Here is a 15958-nt window from a genome sequence, read left to right as displayed (position 1 = left end):
GAGCTCTGAGCAACAGTGGTTCGAGTCCGGCCCGAGCTGAGCTGCCACTGAGCTGCCAACAGGTGGCAGGATGGCTCAGCTAAAAAAAAAAAGTATGTTTAAAGGAAGTTTATTTTTAGGAAAAATATTTTAAGAGATACAGCCTGCTTGTCAACTGCAATAAATAAAATTGCATTTGAAGGTCTGTCTGTCATGTCTGTATAGCAAAATAAGAATATTTGGCATTTTTATTTCAAAATACCTAGTTTAAGATTCCATATATATGTTCTACAGTAGATGTTGAAGAAAATGAAGATGTTGGAGCAACCTCTCTTCCCACCCAGCCACCTCAGCCGCCATCTTCAACTTACGACCCCAGCAACATGCCACCGAGCAGCTACACTGGAATACAGATTCCTCCCGGTGCACACGCTCCGGCCAATACGCCCGCAGAAGTGCCTCACAGCACAGGTAGGAAATTAATCAACAAGTGTGAACATAAATAATAACTGCACTTAACTGGGCTTCATAATGGTGGTCATAAAGCATAAGATCTTTAAATTTCATTTGAACCCACAAAACACAAAAAAAAGTTATATCCTTTCGTTGAAGTTTTAATATTGGTTGTATTTTAGTTTTATGAGAAATGACAGAACATTTACATATATTGATTACTATTAGCCTTATATTCTGTTAATAAGGATAGCTTTTTATGTGTGTTGCTGTGTTCTTTTTCTTTCCCTCCCGTTCTTTCCCATTCAGTGTTGTTCAAGAATAGCATTGAGGTTTGTGTGTGTGAGGGGGAAATGGGGTTATTATAGGATGTGTCAGTCAGCATCCCGCTGTGATAGCAAGATTCGATTTTTCCTGTCTCATTTCCTTACGACATAGGTGTCATTGATGAAGGGGAGAAGGCTTTGAGCCACAGGATCTCAGTAGCACTGGAATCACAGACCAGTTGAAAAGGGGGGGTTCAGGTTATTGTCTTTTTTATGATTACAAACGTGAGACTAAAAACAAGGAAGTCATATCTACTATCTTGGAATCATTCAGGACTGTATGTCTATGTTGTCATAGAAGAAAGATCTAACAAAACTAGTCTCCAGTATGTCAATGTCAGTAAAGATATTTTTTAAAGTTGCAAATAGATACTCTTCCATATACTTGTATTGTTGACATAGTACCACTCTTTCAAATAGAAGCGTATTTGAAAACAAAATTTAAATCTTCTCTTATTTTAATTGTTATTACATAAGTTGTTCTTAAATTTTTACTTTTATTTCAGCATAAGGTTAATCTATGGGAATAAACTATACAAACATTTCAAACTAATTGATAAAATGGGAGTCATCCTTTGAGTTCTGATTGCGACCATTTCTATTATATAATACACCATTACTTTGACTTTTAGTTCCGCCTCAGTTTACCCAGACCATTTAGGTTGTTTTACGTGAATTAAATAATATTTAAAAGTTTTCTATTTTGACCATATTAGCAGCAATTATGATAAGTCTCTTTCATCCTATTTTAAAACTTTCAACTGTATATTATCTACAAATATTGCTAATATTTTTGTCTTTAAGAATATTAATGAAAATAATAAATTTAACACTGGTCTCTTTTGTGTCATCATTCTGTATATTTTATCCTGATTTTTCATAGCTTTATGGTCTATGTGATGACATTAATAGGCAAACCAATTTGAATTAGTTTTGTAAGTAAAATTTTATAGAACGCTGTTTTAAATATTTTATTATCTTTAAGAAATATTTAGTATTTCCAGTGTATAACATAGGGCAAAACCACCTACTTACGTGTATTTGCCTTAGGTGAATACTGTTTGAATTATGCTGGTAAATTTAAACACCAATCAAGAGCCTCAGGCACAAACATCCATCTAGAAGAGTAAAATAAAAATAAAATGCATTTTGGAGTTAAATAGTATTGGTTATTAGTTTCTACACCTTGCGTAACCACAAACTCAACTGTTTATTCAACTTCTTTTGACCTAGTTTTTTCCTTTTTCTAAAATGAAATTAATCACATTTCTCTTGGTTATTTTAATTATTAAAGGGGGAAAAAGAATGAAAATTTGACTACTTTTGTGCCTAACAGAAAATCAGTGTTCAGCAAATTAGCTTCCTTTCCTTTTTTTTTTTTCTCTCTTCCTTCCTATTTCTATGCCAAAGAAAGATGGGATATTTAATAGCAAGTTAATGAACACTTAAAATCATTTTGTGAATCAAGGGAAGTGTCCCATTTGGGGATAGGATATGACCTTAGAAAAAGATTTCCTAAGGGGTATTGCTTTAGACAGAATATATTAGGGCAGAGTATTGGCATAGGCATATATACTTATATTTTATATATAGACATACTGTGTGTATCTGTGAGAGGGAAAGCATACTTCTAGTAGAAGGGCTATATTAGTTTGAACAATATGAAATCTCTAGTTTTATACAACAAAAGTGATAAAATATTGGTAATTTCATATGTTCAAACTAACAGACAGTATCTCCTGCGTAGAATATCTGTAACATAAAGATAGATATTAGGAGGTAGTCTTCTATTAGGAAATTTTCTGGCATGAGCAGTTCATTTTGATCCAGTTAACTTCTGGCCTTATTTTTTTTTCTCTCTTTTTGTTCCTCGGAGTGAGGACATAAAACTAAAATCCTGTGACTGTTATTATATAAGGTCCTATCTTGTTACTTTATACATTCTTATAGACTTAACATTTAAATAACTATCCTATTTTATACATTTATTCTTACAGAAACTGTATTAGATATTGCTGCCCCTAACTTATAGACAGTAAAGAAATTAAGCAATTATCCCAAGAAAATTAAAATACAAACATACCTAGTAAGTGACAGAACTGGAATTTGAACCCAAGTCTTTCTGATTTGTGTTTTTGGCACCTTCCTTTTATGGCCCTTCCTCCAAGGAGCTAAAATTCTATTGTATCAAAACCTACGTCTCTGATACATGTTTCCCATAAGATTGGTTTGAGATGTTGGAATATTCTCTTAGCTGGAAGAATTTTTTTTCTATTTAAAACAGTTTTTAAAAGATCAGTTTATAGTTGCCTAATAGAAAATGAAAAAAAGATTTTTCGTTTATAAATATAGCAGATGTTTCCCCTCTTGCTCACTTTAAGAATGATTTATTTTCTCTCATATAAAAGTTCAGGATGCACTTTTATCAAAGGGAAATCCTTAAGATAACTGAAAAGAATGGTGTGTACTAATATATAGTTTTTAGTTCTTCCACAGAAAAGCAAAGCGGGTGCAGGGAGAGCAGGGATAGTGATTATTTAAACAGGCCAAGCGTTTTGCCTCTTGTGCTTTGGTCACTGTAGGATTTGATGTAAGCTATACACTATACTGTGTTTTTCTTCTCAAAACATACACATTTTACAGTTGGTAAATATAGAGGAAGAAAATCTCAGTAGAAAATCTAAACAGATTAAATGATAGAATTATTGTGCAATTAATGCTAGCCTTTTAATTATAAATGCAGCTCACCATATATATATCGGGGATGCCAAAAAAATGCACACAAGTGGACACTTTGGTCAACGTTGCTCAAGCAGTAGTTCGCCATAATCAGAAGTGTCTGGACACTGATGGTCACCACTTTGAGCACCTCTTGTAATTGCAGAGGTCAAACGTGACTTGTATTTATCTCTTGTTATCAGTATATATTGAGTATTACAATTTTAATACAGTTTTCCTTTCTTAAAATGTGTATACATCTTTTTGGCACCCTCTGTATATACACACGTACATCAACTTAGCTGTTTTATTATTGTTCTAAGTGTCAAAAATACTACGTTTGAGTTCTTCCATACAGCTTTCAAAGTTTATACTCTGGCCTAATCATTTCTATCAATGTTTTCCATAATTATGCTGAAGTTTTACTCTCCCCAGTTCTCCTGTATTTTATCTTTGCTTACAGTGTTTGTCTCATAGATAGCCTGTCTTTCTCCCTTTTTGTCTGCATATCCAAATGCCTTTCAGAGTTCTGTTTAATTATATTTTTTGGAGAGTCTTCCCTAGTTTTCTAACCAACACCCATTTCTCCTCCCCACTCCCAAAATGTTTAGTCAGTAGAATAATTTAGCACTTAATTAGGAATCTTGTAATGTTTAATTCTTGAATGTGTATCGATCCTATTAATAGGCTATGTAATATCTACTTAAAAATTAGCCAAAGTCAATACTGTTTTTTTTAATTGCTCAAATAAAATTTTACTACATAACTAAATTTTCTCCCTGTGAATTCTGTCTTGTTCTCATTAATTAATATCTCCTACTTAATCATATGGAAACTGATGGTTGCCAGGTGGGAGAAGATGGGGCTGGGGCTGAGTGAAAAAAATGAAGGGATTAAGAAATTCAAATTGGCAGTTATAAAATAGTCACGGGGATGTAAAGTACAGCATAAGGAATATAATCAGTAATATTGTAGTAACTGTATGGCGTCAGGTGGGAACTAGACTTATGGGGGGGGATCACTTCATAAGTTATGTAAATGTCTAACCACTATGCGGTATACCTGAAACTAATATAACATTGAATGTCAACTGTAATGGAAAAAATTTTTTTTTAATTATGTGGAGATATACAAATAAATATTTTAAAATGAGTGCATGATGCTGACAAAAAAAAAACCATCTCCATAGAAAAGGTGATTTGTTTGGACAATTTTAATTTAGGCAGAAACACAAAGGAATGGCAGTGATATCTAGATTCATCTGTGGGAGGGTTGAGACATAACTCTTTTCTAAGGTCTATGTGAAGAATATATACACTCATCTACCTATGTTTTAGGTACAGCTGCTTCAAAGCACTACATTTGACTAGTCTCTGAAGATCCTTCTAAACTTTTGCATTATAACTTTATATTATGAAATTATGTGCCTTTAAAAGTTCAGCCAGTTTTGTGGGGATAATTATGTCAGATGTTTATAGTTTAATATATTTGGTTAGCACTTACAAAATCAAGCAAAAGATAGTCATTGAATTGGTTAATTTAAAATTTGTGTCTCCTGACTTTGCAGTTATACTTCTATAAATTTCTCCTACAAATGTACACACACACACACACACACACACACACACACACACACACACACACACACACACACACCAGGGGGCAAAAAAATGTATACAAGTGGATACTGGTCAACGTTGCTCAAGCAGTAGTTTGCCATAATCAGGAGTGTCTGGATGCTGATGGGAACCACTTTGAGCACCTCTTGTAATTGCAGAAATCAAAGGTGACTTGTATTCATCTTTTGTTGTCAGTATATATTCAGCATTGCAATTTTAATAGTTTTCCTTTTTCAAAATGTGTATACATTTTTTGGCACTATACATACACATGCAGTTAAGTTTATGAACTCATCCTAGAAAAAGTGCTACATACCTTATTGCTGAATAGCAGTATGGTCACCTTCAGAGTACTCCCCTTGGGAAGCTATGTGCTGACACCAGCACCTAGTCCACCCTTCAAAGTAATTTTGGAACTCTTTCTCTGGAGTGGCCATCATAGGTATCGTCCTATTACCCTTGATGTCCTGAATGTCATCAAAATGTCTTCCTTTCAATATTTCCTTTATATTTGGGTAAAGAAAGAAGTCATTGGGGGCCAGAGCAGGTGAGTAGGGAGGGTGTTCCACTACAATTATTTGTTCACTAGCTAGAAACTCCCTCACAGACAGTGCCGTGTGAGCTGGTACATTGTCGTGATGCAAGAGCCATGAATTGGCGAAAAGTTCAGGTCTTTTCATGTAGCCTTTTCAGCACTTCCAAATAATAAACTTGGTTAAGTGTTTGTCTAATTATTACATATTCATAGTGAATCATCCCTCTAATATCAGAAAAAGATTAGCAACATCATTGCAACAAGTTCAAGAACTTCATTGTCAGATATATACACACACACACACACATACATACATACATACAGTATATGAGAATATTCAAGGTAGTATTTTCTGTAGTAGCAAAAGATTGGAAACAACCAAATGACCATCATTAATAAATTGCTTTATAAATTGTGGTTTGTACATGGAATGGAACACAATGTAGCCATTACAAAAAAAGATGGCAGGTGTGTGTGTGTGTGTGTGTGTGTGTGTGTGTGTGTGTGTGTGTGTGTGTGTGAGAGAGAGAGAGAGAGAGAGAGAGAGAGAGAGAGAGAGAGAGAGAGAATCTGGAGTTACTGCTAAGACATATTAAGTGAAAAATGCACAGAATAGTACAATATGCAGACATATTGCCATTTGAAAAAAACAAACATACACAAAACACAGTATGCCTCTCCAGAGAGAAAGGAGTTTGTTTGGAGGATTTTGATTTAGGCAAGAAAACACATTTTTTACAAAGAACATTTATTTTTATGCACATACACTTTGGACCAGACCACACATGCTTGTATGTGCATGAAAAGGTGCCCTAGAAACTAGTGAGAGCCCTAAAGTGGCCTGGAGTAGGAATAATAAATAGGCTTTTCACCTGTGTTTTTGCTACTGTTTAAAATTTGTGCTTGACTTTTCATTTGTATCCCTTTGTACTTTAAAATTTTTTATGAATTCAATTTTAGTTAAAAAGTAACATTTTCATGGCTTAATAGCTCCAACAGCTATAAAATGAAACTAGTTTGCCCTAAAACAAAATGAAATGAGGTAAACTAGTGTATTTAGCAATTTTTTTCTTTTCAGTTAGGAACAACAAGGTCCTTCAAAGTCAAAACTTCATACCTGCAGACTACATTTTAGAACTTTAGTTCACCTTTGTGAAACCATAATTCTAGAACTCTCATTGACTGTTTTCATTTTCCTAGAACCTTCCCAATTTGTTTTCTTCCTTCTCTGTTCCATTTTAACCCCAGTGTCTTTCCCACTTTACCCTTGCTGCAAATTGCCTCTTCTAATTTCATCTATTAGTTTCAGGCAAATGAACCCTGTTTTCTTTTTGAGTGCACTGATACATGAATAACTTACTCATTTGCTTTCTTGCTGATTGAATCATTTGAGTCTCTTTGGGAAGCTTTAACAGTTTGTATTAATTTTTAGATGATTAATAATCTTCAACTCTAGTATATTACTTACTATTTATTAATCAAGATGCTAATTGTCCACCGAATATGACAGTGATGACAAGTTCTCACAGAAAGTCAAAACTAATTGCTATTGAATATATAAAAACATCATCTTAAAAACATGTAAACTAGAAAATACGGAATGTATAATTTGTCATTTCTTGAGTGATGAAATGGGACTTCATGCCGTAAGTTAAACTAATCATAATTATATCCTACCTTGTCTCTCAAATTATTGAATAGGCTGAGAAATTAAAAGGTGGGAAGAGAGTCTACTATTTATAGTGCTCTTTAATTGAGAAGCAAGTTGAAGCATGAGACATGACAAACAAAATATGTAATAGGAAATGTATGGCCAATAATAACATGTATGTAAACACTCAAAACGTATTTTCCTGCATATTTTCTATACCAGCCTCCAACATCAAATAAGTATGTCAAATTAAGATTCATTAAGGTTTCAAGAAAGAAAGTGATCTAATGAAATTCCTCCATGATCCTGTAAGTGCTTTCTTACTATATAATTAAGAGATGTAACACTTATAACCCTTTGTGGATTTCTGATTTGCAGGTGTAACAAGTAATACCATCCAACCTACTCCACAGACTATTCCGGCCATCGAGCCTGCACTTTTCAGTACAGTTTCCCAGGGTAAGTCATCAGCTGACAGTTTTATGAGACATGATGTATCTCTTGCTTTGGGGTCTTGTTTTATAATTGTACTTTAGTATTGTCTAGGCAATCTGAAACATTTCTTTGAATGCCTGTGTTCACTAGATTCTCTAATGAGCCAAGATTGTTTCATATTATCTATAAAAAATACCTAAATCCAAACACATTCCCTTTTTTTACAGTTCTTTTTTGCTTACACTGCTATATGTATAGTGGTACAAACATGTAACCAAAGCTGTCAGTGGAAGCTTAGATTAGTTTAGTTCAAGAATGTTTTATGATTATGATATTTCTTATCTGCAGTGAGTTATTAGATTATCTAAGAAAAGAGGAACTAACTATAATTGAAAATAAAAATCTCTGAGGATTATCATTGTGATTGATTGGTTCATAGGCTAAGTGATTGGTTTGTTGATTTTAAGCTTGCCTACTTTTCTGATTTGTGTTTTTTGTTCTCCCCCCCAGATCCGTTGTTGTGTTAATTTGGTTTTTCTCATTCAGAGTTTTCTTCATATGGCTGATGAAATTTAGTCCTTTTTATTTAGAATGAACACCTTGCTTTATTATTTTCGGCTGTGTTATTGGGTTTCCCCTGACACTGTGTCTGCAGGTCTGTTTCCCACATGGGAATTGGCCACCTGCCCCTCAACCATGGAATGAGGAGTGCTTTTATTGGAAGGGAGTGGGAGAGGGTGTCGCATCTACCTCGTCAGCCCTGGTATCGTTATGAGCATAACGTGAAGTGCTTAAATTTCTGTACTCAGTTCCTTTAATTCTGTACTCAGTTGGCTTACTAGTCTGACAGCAAAAAGATTTATCTAAAGTTGGTTTAGAATTTAATAAAAGTTAGGGAAGAGATTGGAAGTATGTGCTTGTCTGAAACAGAGCAGAGTGCACTCTCTGCTGATAAGGCAATGGTGCCTCCAAGCACCGAGGACTGTGTTTGGAAGATCATAGTCCATTTAAATGTAGTATATTTTGGGCCGGCCGAGTGGCTCAGTTGGTTTAAGAGCTCGCTCAAGAGTATGAGCTCTGAGCAACAGGGTCACCGGTTTGATTCCCAGCCCGAGCTGAGCTGCTGCTGAGCTGCCAACAGGTGGCAGGATGGCTCAGCTAAAAAAATAAATAAATAAAATAAAAATAAATGCAGTATATTTTTTACTTATATTTAAGTGCGTGAGTTACATTAGGTTTATTCCACTTTTCCTGGTTTTATCTAAAGTGGATAAGTTATGAAGCCTCAATGGCCTTTGGATCTTGAAAGGCCCTGTTTAAGAGTATATGTGTGCTTCATGGGGCGGCATAGTGCTAAGGTGGGAAGAACGGGTAGGACTCTATAATAAACTGGCAGATTACCCAAGAACATGGTGAAAAATATCTATGTTAATAGATAACCTCCCCAATGAATACTATGTTCCTCTGTTAAACTTGGTTTTCAGATTCCCTTCTATAGTCCCACCCATCTGTAAAACCTATGACTAAAATCTGATGCAAAACTATCTGAATAGCAAGACAAATCAATGAAACAGAATAGGTGACAGTATGAGAATTAAATTAATGATAAAGGTGGCATTTGGATCATTGTGGAAAGCGTATGTATTCAAAAGTGATGTTAAAACAATTGGTTGTCAGGGTAAAAAGTGTGTGTGTGTGACAGATAACTATCTCACAATTCTTGTATCTCATTTGGTTGTGTCTTAACAGGTTAGGACTAGTGAAAAATAATAAATTCCATACAGCAAAAGACTCCCTCTCCCCCTTTACATTGTTAAAATGTAACTAGTAGACCAGAATGAAATTGATACTTAATAACGAATTAATGTCCAGAGTTTATATAAAGAGCTACCTCAAATGAATTAGTAAATTCAACTCAGTGGGAAAAAATGGGTAGAGAATATAAACAGGTAATACAGATATGCAATGAATGTATGAAAATCTGCCCGTCCTTACTAATGATCAGGGAAATTGAGTTAAAAAGCATTTGGTTTTATGTAAAAAGTATTTGGTTTTATGTCAATACATGCACACATATTTTAAAAGATTTATACACTACAGTGTTAATGAAAACAGGGAATGACTTTTACATGCTGTTGGTGGGACTGTAAATCTGTAAAGCTTTTCTCAGTAGCATCATGTCAGTATCAGAAATGAAAATCATAATTTTTTTGACCCAGCTATTCTACGTTTAGGGATCTATCTCAAAGAAGTACTTAGACATGGTTATAAAATGTAGTTACGTGGCTATTTATATCAGCATCATTTGTAGTAATAGTAGAAAGCCTTAAGTGCTTATTAATGGGAAATTGGTTACATTAATTATGATCCATCTGTACTAAGGAATACTGTGCACATGTTAAAAGAGAATGTGATAACTCTCATGTGAAAAGATCTAGACAAATCAAGTAAAAAAGCAAGTTGCAGAACATTATATATGTTCTGCATGACCCATTTGAAATGAAAAAAAACATTTAAAAGAAAACTATATCTTCCAATGTATATATTATATGTGTGTAAATGCGTAGGAAAAATCTAGAGAACCTACAAAAATAAGTACTGGTTTCATAACCACCGTCACTACCACCTCTAGTACTTCCCACACCCCCTTCCTGCTACATTTTTCTCCGCAGTGCTTAGTACTTACTGCCTTTTAAAACACACATTACATGTATGTATTAGTATTAATGTATTCTAAATATTTTTGTAATGAATTTCTGGCTGACTCTGGAGAGGAGAATGGAATTGGAAAGCTAGATTTTGAAGCACAGAATTTGCTTTTTTAGCTGTGTACTCTATGTAGTATTCAAGTATGAATAACAGCTTCCCTCATAAAATCGTTGAGAGTTAAATGGAATATCTAAAAAGCATTTAGCATAGTACCTGACTTAATAAAATTCTACCTCTAATCATTGCTACTGCTGTTGCCATTATTAAATGACATATCTGTGCTGTGCCTGGGTATGAGGGTTCGGCACAGTGCTTCATATTCACCTCAGATTTTCTGCAGCTCAGAGAGTTCCTTTAAGACCCTGCCTGCGCGTGCCATTAAGTGAGAGGATGATAGACACACTGGGATCACGGTACCCAAGGTCCTTGACATGCATTTCTAGAACTCCCTAGTTAAATAGGAAAGCATCTCTAGAGACCCATTTTGGAAATGTTTATATTAAGCGTTCTTCCTTGGAAGCTTGAGAAGTCAACCTTGGCAATGGATGCTTGGTCACTTGAGCATGCAGGAATTTCTCTTTACGCTGCGTTATCTTTGATCCAGTGCTTATGAGACTCTCTTTGTCCTCCCAGACAGACTGTGTCTGATAGCTCTGGCTGTCTTCTGTCCCTGCTCTTATCCTGCCCTGTGAAGGGAGAAGCAGCTCTGTGATAAAACACTGTCTTGTCTAAAACTTTCTGGAACTTACAAGCCTGGATTTCAGAAAAGAGATATTATATTAGACAACCTCTCTAATCCTTTAAACACCTTTTAGGTCCACAATATCTCTCGCTCTTAGGTTCTGATTATGGATTCTAGTAAATTTTATTGATAGAAAACACAACTTTTATTTTGGTGCAGTAAGCATTATTTGCTATTTTGAATCTAAAATCAGATAAACTGAAATTGAATTACTGTTTTCTTCCTGCCTGTGTCTTCCCTTCCCGTGTCTTTTCCACTTTCTCTAGTTTTTAAATGCTAATTTAAAAGAATCATAATTCAGACACACATTTTATTTTTATTTAGTTTAAAATTTTAATTAACATGTTTTATTTTAGTGACTTATACTTTATATTTTTTTAATGAAGGAAAGCCTAAAATAAACTGTTACAAAATAACAAAAGTAACTATTTGACATGGCATAAGTTCTTTATATTTCTAATTGTTGAAAGTAAATTAACTTCTCTATATAAGCATATAACTTACCTTTTGTATCTAAATCATAAGTTGATTTTTATTATCTAGTTTTTTGTTACATAATTTGTCATACATGTCTATTATGTGTATTAATATCTATATATTTTTGTTACAGTATTTTCATTGACATTTTATAAATATTGACATCTTTATTTCATGACAAAGTTCAGTATTTGTGTTTTAGAAGTTTTATTATTGGTGGATAAGTTTAGTTTATAAAACTAAAATAGTAACTCAGTTCTTGCCATTATACACATTTTATCTGATTAATAAATAAGTGATATGTCAGCAAAACAATGCTACAGCTAATGCTGTAAAAATAAGATTAGTCCTGAGCATTAGGGCTTTCTTCCAGCAAGTCCAGTAAATTCTGGATGGATGCCTTATACATTTAAAGATTGCCCTGAGATAGGAGGATAGAATATTAAAACACAAAATGAGCAGTGTAAGGTAAACTTAATTTTTAAAGGTGTCTTGTTTACCTAGATATAGTGTGTATATCTAGGCGACTTGAACTTAATATATTTTGGGAAACTATTAAAGAATCTGGTATTTTCTTCAAGAAAAAAAAAAAAAGCTGAACCATGCCTGACTAAATAGTCAACAGAATTGCAGAATAATTGTTTTTGAGGTTTAATGGGTAACAGTTGTCAAGTCACTAAAACACTAAAAGTAAAATTGAAAAGAAAATTGTTTTTGTTTTTTTTAGTATATAATTATATTTTACTAGTTTATTGATTTGTATTCCTTGTTTTTTAAGCAAGACCAAAATTTAAAGAAATGAAAATAAGTTCTGTAAAATTGGAATGTGTAATCTCTAATTCACAACAGGAAGGGCCTACTATTAATGTAATCTTTAGTAATAGTAAGTAAACAAATATTTGAAGACTTACTATATGTAACAAACTGGGCTAGTTATATGTGGATATATAAGTGTATTATCTCAAACTCTGATATTTAATATTCAATTCTTTATGAACTTTATTTTAAAATGTAGGAAATAATTTAAAGTACAGACAGCTTTTTTTATATTCATTCATTATAGTTATTGAACACTTAACAGGTGTCGGGCACTGGGCTAGAAACTTTAGGATATATTATTTCAGTACTCTTTTTTTTGAAAATTGAGGAAATAATAGTTTGGATCAGAATTTAGTATCAGAGTACCTGGAATTGCTACCTACTTTAACATCCTTACCTTGGAAATGTTCAAGTTTTTATTTTATGCTGTATTTATGGCCAAATTGAAAACAACTGAACAAAATCATTCTATTTATAAGTACAGGCTTGTTAACAGAATTGAGATAATGTTTGTTATAGTCTATGCCCCTAGCTTTCTGATCAGATCTCCTAGATTCCTCATAAAATTTCTAAAGAAAATGGCGTTTATTTCAAAAGACAAGATACAAAGACAGTTTTTAATTTCATCTTGTAGGAATTTATATTCAAATTTTAGATTGAATGAAATGGTTTTAGTGTGGTTTGTTTACCCAGATTATTTATTTGGGCTCTACACATATTGTGTGTGTAACTGGAAAACTTACTGAGAATAAATTTTGAAGAAATAATTTGTAAGCGTTGTTTACATGTTTAATTGTGTAGTTTAATGATATAAAATTAAACCTTAGAGGTTTTTATATGGAGGGCACAAAAATGCAAATCTTTTCGTGCTAAAAAAAGTTAAATAACTTACATGATATTTTTACGTAAAGTTTGTTTTTCCTTCAGTTTTATTGAGGGTTCTATTTCTAGTTCAGATGAGTGCTGAATGGTTTAGTCTGTGTGTATTGTTCCATGAAAAGAGAGGCAGAATGATTCTAGCATAAACACTAAAGCTCCTGTCCTTGTTTTACTCAATATAATTTTTGTAATTAATTTGCCAAAATATAAAAGCTTCTAATTTATTACTTCTGGAAGAAAAATCTTGCTCGTATAAGTTATGTATTGGCTGGTATGTTTTGTATTAGTCTTAAAAAAATTGGTAGCATGAGAAAATGCATTTAAATACAGCTGGGATTGAAAAAAACCCTTCATGGTTTTACATAACCTTAAATATTGTCTATAATCTTGACTAACCTGAACAGAACACTTTTTTCATATTCTTATAAATATCTTAGTTACTCTGTTCCTTCTAGGGGATATCCGTCTCACACCAGAGGACTTTGCCAGAGCTCAGAAATACTGCAAATATGCCGGCAGTGCTTTGCAATATGAAGACGTCAGCACTGCCGTGCAGAACCTACAGAAGGCTCTCAAGTTACTGACCACAGGCAGAGAATGAGCCTTTGTACCGCAGATCCGTGCATTTTGGCCTGAAGAACTAACAGCCTGTCCCACTATCTGCAGCCTATCAGGAGTCCAGTTTTAAGGAAGACTTCAGTCCCGTTGAATATAACAATGAAACCTGTGTCCCTGTATCAGGTTCCTGTTGAAGCATTCATCAGCAGCCTCAACCGGTTTTCATTGTCCATTTAGTGGATCCAGTCATCTCTGGCTACGTAGGGCTGCCGTTAGCAAGATCCTAAATGTTCCCGTTGAACCCTGCTTCCAAAAATGAAAATACAGTTCTCTAAAATGTATTGGGAATAAGCTTTGTATCTTAATTTACATAAATTAAGGAATTTTTTTGATCTTTAATTTGGACAAAGAGATCATATTACTTTGCTATAAAATTCTAAATTTAACTTTTAATAAAGATTGCCAGAATATTCCAGATTAGAGGTCATGTTTTTTTGTTTTCCTCAGAATTTATAAAACAGATATGAACATCCTAAACTATTAGATGAATCTGAAAGAATTTATGTTCAAAACTCAAGTTGTATTCATGTTCAATATCACCACATTAAAAGTTAATTTTTTCATGGCGGGAAATATAAGGTAAAGAGGTAGAGTCACTTTTAGACTGAAGAATAAGGTGGGTTTCCCAACTGCTTTCCCTTATCTACTGAAGCGTACCGTGAATTGCTTCATAGGCAGGTTGACTGCATGCATTAGAGAATGAAAAAAGACATTTGTAATAATGCCTGGAAACTTGGTGCTTTAAGTTAAGATTCTCCTCTGCTGCTATGGAATGGATTCTGTAGCGTGTATAGCTATGAAGTGGTGCAGAAGATTATAAGAAATTAGATTCTCAGTTGTTAAGTTCATAAGTTTTGTGGGGAATTTTGGATTTCCTGTGTCACCTGCATTTGTGCTGTGTAAAAAATAAATATGAGGATTCTTTTAACTAGTTCAACTTATTACAGAGCCAAATGTCTGTTTTGATTTGCATGCTAGAATTGTCATTTTTTAAGTCATTATTTTTAGTTGCAGGAATATGATGTAAGACACAAGCAGTTTTTCAAAAGAGAGAGGGAGAGGAGAATTTTGGCAAATTTGCCTGAAATTTATCTGGTCCATTTCATATATTGCACTAAGATTGAGGTTTGTTAACATATGGGTGAGCAACTATGGGCTGGCCACCTGTTGTGTAAGTAAAGTTTTATTGAATTAAAATTATACCCATTCGTTTATACTTTATCTGTGGTTGCTTTCCATGACTACAGAATTATGTGGCCTGCAAGTCTAAAATATTTACTATTTGGCCCCTTAATAAAAAGTTTGCTGACCCCTGATCTAACAGTCTACCTGATGAAAGAAAATGAATTAACTCATAATCATTTGTGTCTTTGCATTCTTCTTTGCATAAGTGTAATGCTGTGGTATAGGGTTTGATGTGGTGACTATTCAAACAAAATAAACTTCTAAATTATTTCAAAAACAAGCCACAGATAACATGCCTCCTGAAAAATGTTTTCATATCTGTTACCAGTAAATTCCTACAGCATTTGTAGGGTTCAACATTTACATCTAGAAATCCAGTGCTCTGATATAGTTCTCTATAACTTGAAGTAACAGAAAAGTGGCTAGAATGATCATTAGTGTTATAAGTGGTAAAAATTTTCATTCAAACCTTAATATGTCTGGACACTAGAAAGAAAACTGTCACCTCTTATTTTACACCCTCTTTTATTGCCCCCAGTTGATAGAACACATGGAGGGAAGAAGATAATATGGAAACGCTGGAGTCTACTGATGAGTGAGTGAGTTTTTCAGTCCTTAACTGGAAACGGAAGCAACACCACAGCCACCGCAAAGTTTGTTATGAGAACGAAACGAGATACTATACAGGAAGTGCTTAGCACATATAGCATTCCATAAAGGTTTATCGTTATTAACGTTAAGTTTATATTAAGATTATAAGTTGTTAATTTATTTCCCACGTAGCAGGAAATCCCGGTAGTCTCTGTGGCCCAT

The 15958-nt window shown here is 33.8% G+C and overlaps 1 protein-coding gene across 2 annotated transcripts in view; it reads left to right on the top strand.

The window, feature by feature from the left end:
- VTA1 (vesicle trafficking 1) overlaps positions 1-14901 on the top strand; it is a 58098-nt gene extending 43197 nt beyond the window's left edge. The window contains exons 6-8 of one of the 2 annotated variants that reach the window (XM_019653795.1): positions 277-450; positions 7660-7740; positions 13798-14901. In XM_019653795.1, coding sequence (XP_019509340.1) covers positions 277-450; positions 7660-7740; positions 13798-13943 — 401 coding nt within the window. In that variant the 3' untranslated portion in view covers positions 13944-14901. Of the gene's footprint in view, positions 1-273; positions 451-7659; positions 7741-13797 lie in introns of both variants that reach the window. The other variant, XM_019653793.1, reaches the window with a different exon arrangement.
- Positions 14902-15958: the final 1057 nt, after the last annotated feature.

The sequence above is a fragment of the Hipposideros armiger genome, unplaced genomic scaffold (genome assembly GCF_001890085.2).
Source record: "Hipposideros armiger isolate ML-2016 unplaced genomic scaffold, ASM189008v1 scaffold_206, whole genome shotgun sequence".
In the NCBI taxonomy this organism is placed as follows: domain Eukaryota; kingdom Metazoa; phylum Chordata; class Mammalia; order Chiroptera; family Hipposideridae; genus Hipposideros; species Hipposideros armiger.
This window is presented reverse-complemented; position numbering and strand designations above follow the sequence as displayed.